This window comes from Manis pentadactyla, chromosome 7 (genome assembly GCF_030020395.1).
Source record: "Manis pentadactyla isolate mManPen7 chromosome 7, mManPen7.hap1, whole genome shotgun sequence".
Taxonomy (NCBI): domain Eukaryota; kingdom Metazoa; phylum Chordata; class Mammalia; order Pholidota; family Manidae; genus Manis; species Manis pentadactyla.
This window is the reverse complement of record NC_080025.1, coordinates 135,069,669-135,087,521: the sequence shown is the minus strand read 5'-3', so window position 1 is coordinate 135,087,521 and position 17,853 is coordinate 135,069,669. Positions and strand designations below refer to the sequence as shown.

Below are 17,853 nucleotides of genomic sequence, written 5' to 3'. Positions count from 1 at the left end.
CAGTTCAGTAGAGTTAATTGCATTCATATTGTACAACCAATTTCTAGAACTCTTTCCATCTTGCAAAATTGAAACTCTGTACCCTTTAAATAACAACTTCCCATTTCCCCTGCTCTGGCCCCTGACAGCCACCATTCTAATTTCTGTTCCTATGTATTTGACTGTGTAACCGCATGGTATTGGTCTTTTTGTGACACTGGTTTATTTCACTTTGCACCATGTCCTCAAGGTTCATCCGTGTTGTAGCCTGTGTGAGATTCTCCTTCCTTTCAAGTCTGAGTAATAGTCCACTGTGTGTGGAGACCACATTGTGTTTGTCTGTTCATCCATCAATGGACACTTAAGTTGTTTCTACCTATTGGTTATTGTGAATAGTGCTGCTATGCACATGGGTGTACAAATACCTGCTTGAGATCTTGCTTTCCAAGTTTGTTTGGGTACATACCAAGAAGTGAAATTACTGGATCACATGGAAATTCTATGTTTAATTTTTTGAGGAATAGCCACACTGTTTCCTACAGCCACTATAGTGTTTTGCATTCCCACCAGTGTTGTACAGGGTTCTAATTTCTCAACCTCCTCGCCAACACTAGCTTCCTTCCTTCCTTTCTCTGTTTGTTTGTTTGTTTCTTTTTTTTTCAATAGCAGCCATTCTAATGGGTGAGGTATGGACAATAACAAATAGTCATGTTGTACTTCTGAATCAGCCAAATCTCAGGTAGTGCCCCTCCTTGGGTTTCCCCCAGCAGGTGATGTCTGAACCTGCTTCTTTTTATATTGAAGTCATCACATATCTTTCGAACATTTCAAACAATTTAAACATAGTGCAAATTGTGAAAACAGAACTATTTTCTGTATTCTTGTGTTAATGGGCCTTCATGTTAACTCATTATTCAGCCATTGTTATTATAGTTCATTAGTAACCATCTTTTGCATGGCTAGCCCTATGCCAGTCGCACAAGGGATATGGAAGCTAAGCCATGTGAGCTTTTCCTCAGTGGGTTTGTAATTAAGGTGGGGCATCAGGACGTCTGTCCGCGATGAAACTGCATAAATAAGCAAGTGTACACCTCGTAAAGTACAACCTGGGTACTGAGTGCCCGCTGAAGGAGTACAAAATACATGTAAGATTCGTAAGATTAGTGAGGGAGTCTTTCTAGAAGAGACAAGTTGTAGGCCAGGGCTTCAAGGAAATACGAGCGGTTGCCTGTGCTGGAGAACATTTTGTCTCCGTTATACCAGAAGAAAGGGTGACTATACATTTATGAAGATCTCAGACTTCCATGTGGGTAAAATGACTTTCTGGGGAGTGGGGGATTTTTGTTCTCTGATGTCTCCGTGGGTAATAAAGGAACCTGGAGATAGGTAGGCGCCAGCGTGAAGAAAGGTAGATGGGAAGTGCGCTTGACTGCAGGCCCGGCAGGGTGGGAAGGGCAGGCCTTGATGCCAGGCAAGTCAGCAGTGAACTTGGCTGAATTGGTTAGAACCTCCACTTAGCAGGCACTCAGCCCTCTTCTCTATCTTTCTAGAAACCTGCAGCAAAGTTCACTTCCACCTACCCTACCGGTGGCAGATGTTTACTGCAAAGACCTGGGTGGACCTCCAGCCCATGGAGAATATTGAGAGGGCCTATTGTGACCCCAAAAACTGCCTGTAAGTTGGTGGCTGGCTGTAGCTTGTGAGATCCACAACATCATCAAAGGAAGCAAAATGCTACACTTCGGGGAGAAAAAAAACATTTCCTTCAGAATGCCATTCAAGTTTGAAATAACTTGAAATAAAAATGGCAAATGTTCACTGTGTTAATGAAGAGAAAACAATCTGGGTTCCTGTCAGCTCATGATACGATCGTTAAGAGTACTAAATGATTAGCCCAAAAGAGCCTTTGGCTTAATTTCATAGTTTTAGAACATGATTTAGGTGATTTCATACAGTTCTGGTCCAGACTTTGTTGTATACTTTAGCATTCTGTACCTTCCTTTGTGTTTGCTATTTTTTATATCCTGGAGGTATCTAAGAAGATACCTTACATTTCTGTTCTCTCAGGGATGAAGTGGGTGATGTCACACATGACCATGTTTGTAATATGCATCCTAGTTCTATACATTTTTGGGCGGGGGGAATTACATAGATTTTATCATCTGTGAATTCAGTGAGTTTTTGTTGGAGATTTCTGTGTTGCTGCATCTTGCCACTAGAGGGAGGCCTCCACTGTTTTCTTGCTTCTAGGTGTGTGGCCCGCAGCCCAGGTAAATCTGAAGCACCTCTGAGCTACGAGTACGAATGTGAAAAGGAAAATAATGACTTAGTATTATTGTGAAGATAACTTTGACCTTGCTGATTCCCTGAAAAGGTCTCAGACCACACCTCAATAACTATTACAATAATAGTAATTCTAAAAACTATCCTGCTGTGAATCTGTGGATTTCTAACTCTCTAACATTGAGCCAATCAGTTTCGTGGGCATAGTTCTGAGATTTTTTTTGAGAAAAGGAAACATTTTTGTGACCCATTGAATATGTGGGGTGGACAAGTTACCTCTCTGTGTTTCAGTTTTTTCTTTCATGTGTAAGACTTGAAGCTGTATAAAGAAACTTTGATAATGCCTTTCAGCTCTAAAATTTTAATTCTGTGCTCTTGTTAGGGAAGACCAGATGGTAGAAAAAGAGGTCAATGAAACATTTCATTAACTTTAAACTTTTCCCTTTCAGTGTTTCTATCGGAAATCTTAGAATCGATTTCCAGAGAATGACTTGTAATTTTAATTGTATTCGACGTCTCTCCACACCTTCATGTGTCACCTTCCCGACCACTTCTGCCTTCACCACGAAGTGGATTTGGTATTGGAGGAGTGAATCTGACACTTGGGTTCCATATGGAGAGAAGGTGAGTTCCATTGCTCTTTGTGGAGGCTTGTGTTTAAATTTGCCAACTTCAGAAGAAAACCAGTAATAAAATGATGCCTATATAGCTACTCATGGAAAGGGTATATGGTAGAGGAAATGTTGCTTTTTTGCATTATATACAACTGTATTTGCATTTTTTTTTTTTTAGAAACCATGTACTCTAATTGCAATCAAGAACAGAACCTATATTAATAATTTGAGACATGAGTCAGCCACATGTCCCTCTTCATTCACTATCAGGGGCGGAACCTTGAGATAGCTTTGTATGTGTTAGTTTATAAATGTATAGGAACTACTGTTCCTAGCCAGAAAAGAAAATGAGATTGAGAAATAAGATGACTAATGCAGATGGTCACTAGGATTCAATCAGAGTCTGGCTTCCGGTGGACTTGAAGGACTGGAACTAGAAGATTCTAGGCTTACCTACACAGGGATGTAGTAATGGGGGATAGAAGTTTCGATAAGCGGAGCTTCTGTCCGATGTCCCTTCCTTCCTTTGATACATAGGATTAAAAAGAGAGAGAGAGTGCTTAAGTAGGCAGTGATTTCAGAGTGATGAGAAAGAGAATATAAAAGCAAGCAATTAAAATGAAGTCAAAGACAAAGTCTTTGACAGGAAATGCCAGCAAAAGGTTCTACATAGTTAGAAGTTGATAGGCCACAAATTTGGCTCTGAGCTGCCTAGCTGCCAAAGCAAACAGATACAATCTGTTTCCCGGTGCCTCTATGGGAGTAACACAGGAGAAGCACACTGTTTTCTGTCAGTGAGGACCCACTATTAGCCCTGCCATCTAGGGACTGTGTATGCTGTGGAGAGTGAAGTCCTCAACAATATCCCTGCTCTTGCTAAAGTAGCACAGTTGTTCCCTAGCTGTCTTAGCAGCAGATGCACTTTATCAAGCATTCTTTCACACAAAGTAAATGAGTGAACTAAAGGAAAACAGAGCTGCCCTGTGGAAACAGGACGGGGCTCAGCACGCTGCCTCTTTGCTCTCCTCTCCACCACAGTGGCTTGTGAGGCAGAGTAAAAACTCCCGTGATGTGCTTTGCACAGGTGCATTTTATGTTCAAGCCAAGGGTGATGTCGAAGCTCGGTTTCATATGATTCTATGAAGTGCCTGGGGAAATAGAAATTATAAACTCAGATCAGTTAGCTTTGGTTAAAATAAAAATATAGATCTTAGTGGTTCTTAATCAGATAGTTGCAATTTTCAGTAAGATAAGGGAGTAAGGTTGGAAGATACTTGCATTCCAGTGACATCAGAATCCCAGAAACCAAAGAGAACTCTTGGCAGGTAATAGATGATATTTAAACTCACACAAGGTCCACTGCTCATGCTCCCTAGTAACATCAGGAAACATCCTGGTAAAACTTTAATGCAGAGTTCTTCTCCCTGGCACATTGAGTCTGTGTTAAACGCAAAGTTCTAGAAACTTTCAACCTTCAGACACATAAAATGTACTCACTTGGTCTGTGGCACATGTCTGTTATAAGAAATATTCTTGAAGATGTGAAGAAATTCTCACTGTCTCCTTAAATAAACCCATCATTATGTAAATTGAGTTGGCTCTTCTGCCATTTAAAAAAAAGAAGAAAGAAAGAAAGAAAGAAAAACAGGCCCGAGGTTTGGTGTTTTCCTTACTGGCTGTCCAAGTAAAATAAAAATGGTGGTTTCAGGAGATTTGAACTGCAAACATAATGAGCAGCCTGGTTTCTTTGACTGCTCAATGTGTTATGGTCCCAAGTTTGCAGCTCTTTGATGGCTTGTTTGATCCAGTGTGTAGGTTAGAATATTTAGGGGAAAGAATGGACCATACAGCCTTTAGACAGGTCTCTGTGGGTTTTATTTCTGACAACTGTATTTTTAATGAGTTGGGCAACTGAGATTTCCAGGTTAGGAACTGGGAGAACAACACTTTTGCCAACAAAGGATAGGTGCATGTGCTTTGACAGTGATCTCTTGGGAAGGTAGAATTGATATCCTTTTATGGAGGTTAAGGTGCTTGACCAGGACTTGTACCTACGTGGTAGGTAGACACAGGGAGGATGTGTTGCTGAAAGAGGTGGTGATTGGACAGACAGGCAGCTGGGCCGCAGTGGTGCAGGACAGAGCCCCGGCAGGAGTGAGCAGAGCAAAGCACCTGTCAGTCCTGGGGCTCGGTGCAGGCAGGGAGTGCAGTCCAGACCCTCCGACATGGTTAGCAGCAGGAGCTGTGAAAGCTGGCATCGAGGGGCAGGCCGTAGCTCTAGGAAGCTGAGATCAGTCATGTAGGCACAGGACCAAAGCCAAGACCTGGTTACTGAAACAGACATAAATTAAAATCTTCTCAGAGAATAAATAATTGAAGGCTCTATCATTCATTCATTCATTCACCCGTTTGCTCATTTAGAACTGGAGTACAGGGTTGGGGCAGAGCCAGAGGACGGGCCAAGTGAACCAAGCTAGACTGTCCAGATGCTCAGACACTGACTTGGTGGCCTTGTTCTGTCCACTATCACAACCACTAGCTATATGTGGCTATTTAATTCTAAACAAACTAATTAAATTTATATTAACAATTCAGTTCCATGGCCACACTAGTCACATGTTAAGTGCTCTATAGCCGCATGTAGCTAGTGGCTACTGTATAGGACAGTGCAGAGAACATTTCCATCATTGCAGAAAATTGTATTGAATAGTGCCGATGTAGGCCCTGGAGTCTTGCAAGTCACGGTCAGGTCCACAGACCAGCAACATCAGTAAAGCCCTTCCCCTGCTTCCCCCAAAACATAATCTGCATTTCAGCAAGATCCCTGGGTGGTTCACACACAGCCCCTAAAGCTTGAAGGGCTCTGGCCCTGAGATAGTAGTCTCCTTTCAGCCAGGGAGGGAGCAGAGCTGAGCCCACAGGTGAGGGCTCTCAGACTTCCGCAGTGGGGAAGGGAGACAAGGGTAGGGTTTCCAGTCGGCTGAGCCTCACCGCCGCTGTGCTGGCCAAGGTAGGGGAATGTTTTACCAGCACATCATCTGATTCCAGTAACAGAGTTTCATTCCGCCCATCCCAGATGGCAGTCTCTTAAAATCATTCCGATAGAGAATGCCCCGCAGCTGTTGGAACAGATGTCTTCATGGGGTGACTGAACCGCTGGACGCTGTAGTTTATAAATTCCTGCTACAGTTAGCCCACCTGTCACTTCCGTTTGTCCCGCTTCTGCCTCCTGAAACACATTCACATCTATTCCCTCTTTGTACTGTGCGAAAAGTTTGAGCCCAGCTTTTCCGCCCTCCTCATATTCCTTTCCAGGCTCATTCCTCATTCAGGCCCATCGCAATCTGGGACGTTTTCCTTGGATGTTTTCATTTTGCTGCCCTCCTCTTACATCCAGCAGGCATTTCCCTTAAGGAACGGGAAGCGGGTGTAGTTAAAAGCTATCAAGTTTAGAGTAGCTTTAAAAGGCCTTAACTAGGCCATGAGGACCAAGTATCTCTTCACCATTAAGTACTGGAAGTCGGAGCGTACGTCCGGTCTGCGTGGGCTGCCATCGTATGGGGACAGTGGAGTGGTGGCTTACTCTGCCTCTTGCTAGAATCTACACGCTTCCCTTTCCCCACGCATTCTGATGTTTAGACCCTCCACACATGCCTTGGTGCCAGAGATTCTAGCTTTGCATTTGGGGGTATTCATTTCATCATAGCCCCAGTAAGTGGCAGAGCCGAGTTCCTTTTCAGTGTTGCTGACTCACTGGAGGCTGGTCACGTTTATTTGCTTGCTTGGTTCAGGGCAGAGGAGAACGGGTGGGTCATGTACGTTTATTTAGATGGCAGTATGCATGCTGGAGCTTTACCTGCCTTCTCCACAGCTCTAAATGTTGCTTTCTTGTTATGTGACGCACAGAAAGAGCCTTAATGTTCTCTTCTGGCTAGAGCATTGGATTCTGCTAGATAGCCAGGTAGACCCAATGTCTGCACCATGGGTACAGGTTGTTCTGTACACTTGGGTCATACTTTGTGGGAGTTTTAAAAAGAATATGGAAAAAAGCTATTTTTCAGGCATCCTGCAGGTGCATAGGTAGCTTTTGCAGTATCGGCTGTTCTTGCCCTGTGATGGAGAAGACCACAGACGGATGTGATGGGGCCCCAAGCTGGGAGCCTTTCCAGTCTGGTTTAGGAGGCAAGATGCATTGCTGTTTAAATCCCATGGCTAAACTAAAATTATATAAAATATATTGGTAGAGATTTCTTAAAAGCCTATCCTAAGTCTATTCTTTTTTTTCCCCTAATAGAAAGACAACCAGCAAGTTTCGAACATCGACTCTTCATACCTGGAGTCTGTCTTTCTGTACTGTCCGAGGGGAGTTGTGCCTTTTCAGGCAGGTTCACAGAACTATGAGCTCAGTTTCCAAGGTAAGATTTTGCATTTGGCACCGTGCCAGATGTTCTCAGTGGGCATATGGTGTCCGAGTGGGAGCTGAGCGGATGTGTGTGCTGCACCCAGGGTCAGGGCTCCTCTTAGCAAGGCAGGCAGTACCGTGGCATGGAAGCCAGCGGCCTCCAGAAGACGTGTGCTCCAGAGCCATAGCTCTGACCCACAATAGATCTGTAGCCCTGGGAACAGTGTCTGCCTCCCTAGGCTGCAGTTGCCTTGTCTGTAAAGTGGAGGGATTGGACTAAGTGGTCTCGGTGGGTACTGCCAGCTCTGCTATTCTTAAGTTTCTGATTCAGGGTGGGTGCTTCCCAGGCTGAGCAGATTCTTCAGGTGCTGGTGACTAAAGGGGAGACCTCGGCCTGTGGGTGCCTTCAGAATTTTTGAACCTCTTAGGCTTCATCACCTAGGTCAATGGTTTTGTCCATCACCTTTTCTAAAGACTGTCTTCCACCATGTTTTCTGAGCCACCATGGAAAGGTCTTCTGGCTGGCTTCACCAATCCTGTTCTTTAGTAAAAAATCAGGGCCGAGACCGTCCTCCCTCTGAATGTTCCTCCTATCAGCTGTGCCTTGGGACACTCCCTGCACAGGGTCAGATACTTGTGTTTTCAGGACCAGTCCTGCAGGTGCTTTGAAAGAGGTAAAGGAAACTTTCCCAGGTCCTTGACATTCCCAGGTACATGAGATTTGGGCCCAATTACTGTTGTTATGTATGTGACTTTGAAGGACCATTATACCAACTATTTTAGGAAGCAACCTGGCAATACATATCAAGAGATTTTTAAATATGCTTGCTTTTTCATTTTCTCAGGAATCTTGCTAGTGAAATAATTCACTAGAAGGAAAAAAAAAAACCAACTATGGGCATGAAGATCCTTACCTAAAAGTCTTACCTAAAAGTACTAAAATGGAGGAATTTTGCCTGTGTACCAGTAGGACAGTGACCAACAAATTAGGGTATTACATTTCACTGGAGTAGTGGTTAGAAATTACGATTAGGAAAACTATGTATTAAAAGCAAACTATAATGCTGTTAAATGAAAAAGGCAGAACCCCAAATTTATGTTCTGTACTTTTCTGTTTGTATGTTATATTTAAAATGGAAAATTATTTTTTGAATTTTAACTTGCATGGGAAGTGTAGCAATGTATGCATGTGGACCAAGACTAGAAGGCCATAAAAATAAAAACTCTTCTGTTTGGTGGTGAAATTGAGAATTACTTAAATTAAAAAAATTTTCCTTTGGTGTTGACAATTTAAAAAGGTGGTGGAAAGAGAACCAATGGACCTTGTTCCTGAATCTGGAGAAATTTGACCAGTAATTCAGTTCACTTGGTTAATAGAAACTAGAGCAGTTAGCAGGGTTCCAAACTTTCCGCTTTGGAGTGCCAGCTGGTGTGCCAGGCGATGTTCAGGGTGTGGGCAAACAAGGCAATTTCAGAAAGTGATAATGGCTCTGGGGAGAATGCAGCCATGATGAAGCAGAGAGAATAGAGGACTCATGCAAGACGCCTTTTATCCCAGGAGAACACTTGGGAATGGAGGGAGCAGCCCATGCCCATGGGAAGGAGGGGCCCCAGGAGAGGGAGGAGCTGTCTGCTGCAGGCAAGCTTGAGGTTGCAAAAAACAGCAAAAAGGTCTTTAAGAGATGAGAACACAGACACTTTGATATTTTATGATCCGGAAACCAGGAGAAGGTTTTGAGCAGAGTTGTGGCATGATCTGATTTGACTTTTTGTTGTTGTTTATGTTTGTTTCACTTTGCATCAACTCTACTGAGCTATAATTGCTACAATAAAATGCATCTATTTTAAGTGTTAGTTGCAGGAGTGCCCATAAATGCATGCAACTACTATCCTAATCAAGGTGTAGAACATTCCCATTCATCCAAAAAGTTTCCTCATGTCCCTTTGCAATCAGTATCCCCCCAAACTGATTTGTTTTCTGCCACCTTAGATTAGTTTTTCTATTCTAGAACATCTGTAAATAGAATCTTGTGGTATATACTCTTTGTATGACTGACTTCTTTTACTCAGAATGTTTTTTAGGTTCATCTATATTATTGCATGTATAGTGGTGCTTTTTGTCAATGAATAATATTTCATTGGAGGGATGTAACATGGTTCATTTGTTAATGGATATTTGGGTTGTTTCCACTTTTGGTTATCATAATAACGCTGCTGGGAGTACTCAAATGCAGGTCTTTGTGTGGATATAGGTTCTTATTTCTCTTGGGCAAATACCAAGGAGTGGGATTGCTGGATTGCATAGGCAGTGTGTGTTTAACTTTGTAAGAAACTACTACCAAACTGTTTTCCAAAGTGATTTGCCATTTTACACTCTCACTAGCAATGTACAGTCGTTTACTTTTTAAAAAGACCACTCTGACTGCAGCTTGGACCCAGGTGTACAACATCCATGAATTGAAAATGACATTCCACATTTGATATAAAAACACCCTTCAAGATACAGTGACCACATTCCAACCATAATCATTGTTGCCTGGTTTAGGGCAGCTCACAAGGATGATGTCTTGATACCTGGCTGCGCTAGCTCTCCTCTTTACCATCTGACTTTGATTTAGGGATTAGATTAATTGCTAAATGCATGTCTACTTCTCTCTTTTCTGTGTCTTTTAATAAGGGCAGTGAAGGATACAAGTTTTTATCATCAACCATTTCCATCTAGAAGAATTTTCTCTATTCATACAAGTATGGTTCAGTCATGAATATTTGCTGTATTACTAGACTCTGAAAAAGGGAAATCATTTTCTACGATTAATTCTTGGTTCTTGTGTGTTTTCTTTTTTCTGTCTAAAGGGATGATTCAGACTAACGTAGTTTCCAAGGCGCAGAAGGATGTCGTCAGAAGGCCGGCATTTGTGTCTCACTGGAATGTGGAGCAGAGTAGGAGTGGAGCAAAGTAAGTGCTCTGAAACACTACGCCCTGGCAGATGTTTGAGGTGCTTACACACTGATGGAATCTGGGTGCTGTTTTCTTGAAAGGTTTCTGCTTTTTTTATGCTGCAGTTGCCTTTTGCATTATCTGTGATGATGTTGCTTGTTAAACGGCACAGTGCTAGCGCAGGAAATCTGTTTTTCCCTCTTACTCGCAGGGGACTTTGGGCAGGTCTCAAGTATTCTGGGCCTCAGCTTCTCCCATGAATGGCTGGATTAATGGGGTATGCCCAGGAAATAAGCAATACACCAAAATTACTGGGTTTCTGTTTTGCCCTGGGAGCTTCTGTGTATCTTTATTTTTGTTGAGTGGCTTTATAGAGGGCAGGAGGCTGAGAAGGAGATGGAAAGAAAAAAGGGATGCCTGAATGAGATTTGGAGAAAGACAAAGTGGATGAAAGGGTATTTTCTAGAGGGAATTTTGCTGTGGGGGATTCAGTGTAACTCTCCTGTCTGCTCATGAAACTCAGTAAAATCTACATTGTTCATGAACATTTTTGGAGTTGGATCTTTTTTTCCCAGGTGTTGTGTGGTTATGTAAAACAGACTTCAAGGCAGGCATAAAATGAAAAATGACTTTTTACAGTTGATTTATTCCAATTTGTATCAAAATAGGGTATGTACATTGCATTTGACAGATTTGTCTCTTATGTGTCTTTGAATCTGTTAGTTTCCCCTCCTCCATTATTTTTTTTTTTTAAGAAACTAGGTGATTCATCCATATACAGTTCCCCAAATTAAAAATGTAGCAAAGTGTATCCTCATTTGATGCATAATTTCTGTGAATTGATGGCTAGAGTTAGAGTTAGAGGACTGAATACTGTCAGTGGTGCCTTATACTTCCTGTGCCATCTTACTAAGAGGTGCATGACATCTGGTTATCCTGTGTTTTGTGAGGGAGATGGGAGAGTGGGTTCGAGTCATCAGTCTGATCCCTCCAATATAATATTCCTCATCTGATCTTTCATGTAATGGTTTTAATAGCTACTGATGGTTTAGATCCATTATTTCATTAGGGTTTGCAAAGTGGTGGTTTTCTAATTCTGTCAGTTCTGCAATTATTAGCTATGATTTGTCTATTATGAAGAATTTTTCCTTGTGTATGGTTATCCTGAAATATAATTCATGGAGGAAAGGTGCAAAATTCTTTCCCCTGTATCTCTAATATACTTCAGTATTTATCATTTGACAAAGAAGCTGTAGGACATACTTAATGCTAACATAGTCGGCCCTTTGAAGGTTGAACCGACATACAAAAGGATCAGTGCTTTCACATTTTAAACCAGTGGGAAAATGACATTTAATTAATCTAGAAATCATGCATAATTACTGCATTTTGAAAAAGTATGATTACTGGTATATCCATACCAGGAAAATGCAGGGATGAAGTCCATAGAAAAATACAAAGAAAAAATTCTCTGAGAAACCTTGGCTTAGTGGCTCAGGAAGTTAAGGCCAGACCTGGGCATGTGGAAGATGGAGCCAAGTGACCTCTGCCTCTTGTTGCAGCCATCAGCCGACGCAGACCCAGCCTGCAACGTCGGCAGTTCTTCCTCAGCAGAACTGTGGGTTCTCATCCTCGAAAGGATATGAGGTACTTGATTTTTACTTTTTTGTTTGAAGGTGGGAAAAAGTACTTTGTTTCAAACAGTGTATTTGTTTGAATGAAAGAATGAATTGCTTCTGTAAAACTCTTGGATCAAGATTCAAAGGCAGGCATCCAAATGGCATTTGTGTCACTTGGCCAGAGAACAGCTACCCTCTATAGGGCACCTTGTTTCCAGAGTCCGGCCGCACACGCTCTCCTCTGGGCAGGTCCTTGTTGATACTAGTATTTCCGCTTTATGGACAAAAAACCAAGAACTCAGACAGTAAAAGTGACTTGTCCATTGAGTTGGAGTTGTTAAACAAGGAGTCCCACAAACTGCCTCCTCTGGTTGGTGCAAAACTTTCTGGATCATTGAGCCTCTGCATCGTGCCCCAGCTTTGGGTGCAGGCCTCGCTGCTCGGGCTCCTTGGCACCTCCAGTGCCTCTCCTCCTGCAGTGGCTGTAGGCAAGGAACTTACCACGTCACTGGGCGAAGCCAGACACCTCTGGGGCCCTCCTTTGCTTTTGCCTTTAGGCATAAGGCTTTGTTAGTCGTAAGTCAGCCTGAACAGATGGGCCCAGTGCCAGCTAGTTTGTTACTGGAATGAACTGCCAGATATGGAAACCCTAAGCCAGCTTATCCCACCTGGCATCAGAGACTTGGCAAGGAACCTCCATGGCATAGAGGGCCACACATGTGAACACACATATGCTTTAAATGTTTCCTGACTCAACATTTGTATTTTATAATACTTTTTTAGTTGGTAGATATCAATAACCAGTGTCTGGAATATGTCAAAATAAGTGAGCGTTTTAAAGCCTCCATGAAAAATTTCAAGATTGAAAAGATAAAGAAGATCCAGAACACAAAGCTCTTGGATAATTTTGAAAGGTTGGTGGCCACATTATCAGGTTTCTTTGCAGAAAGTTTGAAAGGATTAGTAAGTTCTGTCCTTTAAGTTTTATATTTACTGGCTTATTTTAGTAGTCAACAGTTTCTTCAACCTCTAATCATTTTTTCATTGTGTAAATTTGAGTTTCTCTCTCTTAGCTTACATTCTACAGTTCATTGATTTCATGTATCTGTCATGTAAAAGTTTTCATAAATTAATTTTTTTACAGCTATTAGTAGCTCCATTCTGAAAGCCAGTGGAATAAAATTTGAAGATGATTAGACTTTAGTTGGGATTAATGTTATTAGCCATGGTGGGTGAAGAATGTTCTCAGTATTAAGTCTCACATTTCCTGTACTAGGAAAAGAATGAAGATGAACAAAAGACGCGAAGAAATCCTGTTTTGTGCAACCAACCGTGTCCACATGGAGTCTATCTGTGTGAATAATTTTGATTGGATCTTACATGGAGTGAAGGAAACCAGATATGGACAAGGTTTGTGCTGGAATAGAGAATCCTAGTAGAGTCATAACCTGGTAGGAGTCATAACTCAAGCTTTACACTTGCTTCTGGTATGAGGTTTATGTGTTATTTTGTACTGACCAGCGCGTCTAGGCTTTCACAATTCATCAGTTACAATTCAGCTCCCCCTGCATGAATTGCATGGATTGAGCCACTGTGATACCCACTTGGGCTTTGTACCCAGTGGTTCATACCATCACTGTGAGCCCTGCACAGTAATGAATGTTTCCTGTTATTTCACTGTATTTGAGTTTGACTTGCATAATAAACATTTTTTTAAGTACAAAGGAAAGTTTATAAGCCTCGTTAATGTATTGTTGACATATAGTTAGTCAACACTTATCATCTGATTATGTTTAAATAATCCTATAAACTACATACCTTGCTTTATAATAATTCTTAACTTTTTTCTTTTTCTATTTCTAGGAAATTACTTCACAAAAGATGCCATCTGTTCCCATAAAAATTGCCTGTGTGATCCTAAAAACATCATTATGTTTGTAGCCCGAGTCCTGGTAGGAGATTTTGTTGAAGGAAATAAGGATTATAGGAGCCCTCCTATACCATATGACAGCTGTGTGGATACAAGGCTGAATCCCTCCATTTTTGTCATCTTTCAGAAAGATCAGATTTACCCAGAATATATGATTGAATATACTGAAACAGACAAACCCTGCGTAATTAGTTAGAAATGATGAATACGGTGTCATAAAAGATGCGATAGCCATTCTGTTTACTTTTAGGACTGGATTCCCCCAGATAATAACACTTGTACATTTCCTCGCCTAATCATCAAATGTTGTAGATCAATGGTTCCCAAATTTTGCTGCACATTTAAATCATCTGAGAAGCTTTAAAAAAACTCCATTGCCCAGATTGTACCCCATTCCATTTACATCACTATTCCTAGGTGTAAGAGCCAGGCAGTGGTATTTTTTGAAGGTATTTAAAAAATTCCCTGAGGATTCAAATATGTTACAAAGTTTGGGAACCGCTTGTCTTAGAGATAACTAGTCAAGACTAATTCCTAAAACTTCCTTTCTCTCCTCAGTACTCTTAGTTTACTGTATGGCCTGGTTTTGTTTTGGTTAAATTGAAAGAAAATGAATTTGGGAAATTTGAGAGAAATTTTAAGATGCCTGTTGAAATAAGGACACAAGATAGTACACCCTGGGATGGGAGATTGTGAAAAGTTAGGGGGACAATGCTTAGGAATGTAGTGGGGAAAATATAAAGGCAACTTAATGAGATCACGTAACCGCCGTACTATACCTTCGTGGCGAAACTGATTTGGAGCATACGTTTCTTTATCTCTACGTTTATTTAGGGAACTCCATCCAGGTTGACTCTTTCTGGAATGCAATATGAGCTGCCAAGTGTGGCTCAGAGAGAAGCAACCATCTGGAGTTAACTGCGCATTTGGGTTCTCCATATAATTATGGCAAAGTAAGACATTTATATTTCATCACTATGATTACAGAGAAGGTTTTTTCCTCCAGGTCGGACTTCATGAAGTGTCTGTATCTTGGGGGTAGTATGGAGTTGCAGTAACCAGATTCACATAAGCATGACTGATAAACCCGAGTGCTGCTGTAGTTGTTTGCTGCAGCAGATGAGGCTCACCAAGGAATTAGAAGCAAAACTATCGCCGTTGAAGGCTGGGCCCCTAAGGAGGCGAGATCTGTTCCCTCCTGAGCACAGAGTAAAAACGAAGAGAACTCTGCCTCCAACAGGCCATGCACCTAGAAGGGACTTATTTTTCTAAATATAATAGGTTGTGTGGAACTGTAGTACAGTCAGTTTTTAGAGCAGCTGAGGTTCCTGGACCAAGAGTTCCTTCCTTACTGTGAATCAGATTTTTCCTTCCAATTTCCTTTTCACCATTCCATACCAGTCACCAATTTCCTGTTATAGTTCTTTCCAGTAGACATGTTACAAAAAGTAATTAGAATTAGAGTTGATTTTATATTAGTCAGATTGTAGATCAGTACAAAAAACTCCACAACCCCTTGGTGTAAGGGCTCCATCAGTAACAAATTATAGTGATTTTTTAGGGTAGTGTTAGTTTCTGGGAGGCTTACCACCAATACTGTCATTCACTTATTTTTTTCAAGGCAGCTTCCATTGTGGAGTTTTCTTTTCTTGATCTTGACCCTCACATTACAGAGATACAATTTATCCAGCTTTATCCGCCTGCCCGTTTGACAACTCTAGTTGGACATTTCACGGGCATCTCTAATTCAACATATCCAGAATGGAATTCCCAGTCTGCCTGCCTCAAATCAGTCCCTCCCCAGTATTTTGTATAGAGAAGTAAGTGGTATGACCATCCACACATCTGCTCCAGCAGAAATCCAGAAGGCATTCTTGCCTCCTTTCTCTCCCTCCCCCTGCACACCTAACCTGGCCCCAAGTCCAATTTTCTCTTGTAAAAAAATCTTTGTCCCCTTCTAAGCTGTTCTTTACTTGGCAGCAAGAATGGTCATATTTTTAATTTTTTTACTTAATAATAACCTTTCAAAACGCAACTCTAATCATGCTTTATAGTAAAGTTGAAAGTCATTATCGTGGCCGCACATGATCTTGTCCTTCCCTGCCTTCTGTCATTTATTTCCTTCCACAGAAGCCTCTTGGGCCTTCTTTCAGTCTTTGGTACCCCTTTGCACTTAGCTCAGTGGTTCTCAGTCAGCACTTCTGCGTTTTATATATCTGTTTTTAATGATAATTATTTTGTAACATCCCCTTTATTATACTCAAAATTCAATTCAGTGGTAATTTACCTACACACAGTCTTAGAAATAAATTAAAAATTAAATATAATTAATATTAACATAAAAGGGAAATAGAAAATTTGTAACTTGGGCATAACTATTCTAGAAGACCTAATTAAGTAGTCAATTATACCTACTTGGAATGAATAAATTTGAACTTAAAAGAAGGTAGGAGATCAGAAGCTATTTTGTACAAAGACATATGGGAAAATAAAAAAGCGGGGATACAAGCGGACCTTAGAATAAAAACTAGTGATAAAATGACTTATTTGCATATGATAATACTTCTATAAGGGAAAAAAATGAAATAGGTTTAACTGAAATAAAGATACTGTGCAAGAAAATCTACAGATTGTCGAAATGGAGAAAATTGAGGAAATACTATATTTTTGCAGACGAGTTATAGGTCATACATGAATGTCTAGTGAGACATTCAAAATTCGTATAGGGTGCAGAATAATTCCTTATTGTGAGGAACTGTCCAGCATATTGCAGGATGTTCTGCATACCTGGCTCTCACATACTAAATGCTAGTAGCACCCTTCCCTCCCCCCACTTATGGTGGCAGCCACAACCCCTAGCAGATCTAGTCACCCTTTCTGAACTCAGCATTTTGTAGCATCCTCTTTGCTGTCCTGAGATGATAGGTAACACAATCTACTTACGCTTACGAGTTTCTTTAAAAGTCAATTTAATGCCCTAACTCTATTACGGTGCAGAATCAGAAGGAAAGAAATTTGTAATGAAAATAAAATGAATGTCTATATAGATACTCAGGCATGACTATGCTGTATGACATCATGAAATAGATATTTCCTCCTACTTATGGTGAATAGGCTTGGATTTAAGAGTTGATCAGAAGCTCCTTCCTGTAAGGTACAGTAAAATGAAAGATTAGAAGTTTGGGTGACATAGAATGAAAACCAGTACTTGGGTAAGTCATGACAGACCATATACCTTCTCTGTATATGGTTAAGGGACAGAGCGAAAACTACCTTAATTAAAGTAAGGATAATAGGACAAATTACAGATTGTCTAAGAGGAAAAAAGGAATTATATTCTCTGACAAGCTGTAGGTCCTACATAAATGTCCAGCAGGACATTAGAATGCCGTATAGTGTACAATATTTCTTCGTTGTATGGGCTCAACCCATACACTGCAGGACATCTGTTGTCCCTACCTGCGTCCACTTGATGCCAGTAATATCTCCACTTATTATGTAAACTACAATCCATCAATTTCCAAAATACCAGTGTGAACCACTGACTTTGTTAATATCTAATAACCTTAAGATTACCTGACTTTTACCTCCATTAAGTATGGAGACCTGCAGATTAGATCAGATACTTTCCCCACAACTCAGTTTTAAAATTCTTTGAGCCTGACTTTTGTTCATTTTTAGCCTCTATCCAACTTCAAGTTGTCTGCTTTCTGCATTAGAATATAAGCTCTTTGAGCATTGAATCAACCTGTCTCAACACTGGGCTACAACTGATACTTAACTGAATACGCTAATGCTAATATGTTGGAAAAATTTTGTTGAATAAAGTAAGCTTAACTATTTGTATTTCAGTAGTTGGGTTGTATTGCTTTTTATTCTTGAAGCTTAATTTGAGACCATCTAATAAAATGAAATAAATAATAATTTCACTCTGCTGCCTTTATTTGCTATATTTCTAGGTATCTCCAAAAAGAGAATCAGCTGCAGACACCAGTTTATTCAGTAGGGGATAGAAGATGTATTTTGCCCTTCCAGCTTTATTGTTCCAGAACTCAGTCACCAAACAACCTTTAGCACACTACCAGGGA

General features: G+C 40.9%; 1 protein-coding gene across 3 annotated transcripts in view; it reads left to right on the top strand.

Annotated features, from left to right (window-relative positions):
• The window catches only part of ZC3HAV1 (zinc finger CCCH-type containing, antiviral 1), a 42,786-nt gene extending 25,097 nt beyond the window's left edge, over positions 1–17,689 (top strand). For all 3 annotated transcript variants that reach the window (XM_036905503.2, XM_036905504.2, XM_036905502.2), the window contains exons 6-13: positions 1,530–1,653; positions 2,712–2,886; positions 7,171–7,291; positions 10,132–10,234; positions 11,779–11,863; positions 12,619–12,749; positions 13,112–13,245; positions 13,699–17,689. In XM_036905503.2, the coding sequence (XP_036761398.2) occupies positions 1,530–1,653; positions 2,712–2,886; positions 7,171–7,291; positions 10,132–10,234; positions 11,779–11,863; positions 12,619–12,749; positions 13,112–13,245; positions 13,699–13,961 (1,136 nt within the window). In that variant the 3' untranslated portion in view covers positions 13,962–17,689. The remainder of the gene's footprint in view (positions 1–1,529; positions 1,654–2,711; positions 2,887–7,170; positions 7,292–10,131; positions 10,235–11,778; positions 11,864–12,618; positions 12,750–13,111; positions 13,246–13,698) is intronic.
• The last annotated feature ends 164 nt before the right edge of the window (positions 17,690–17,853 follow it).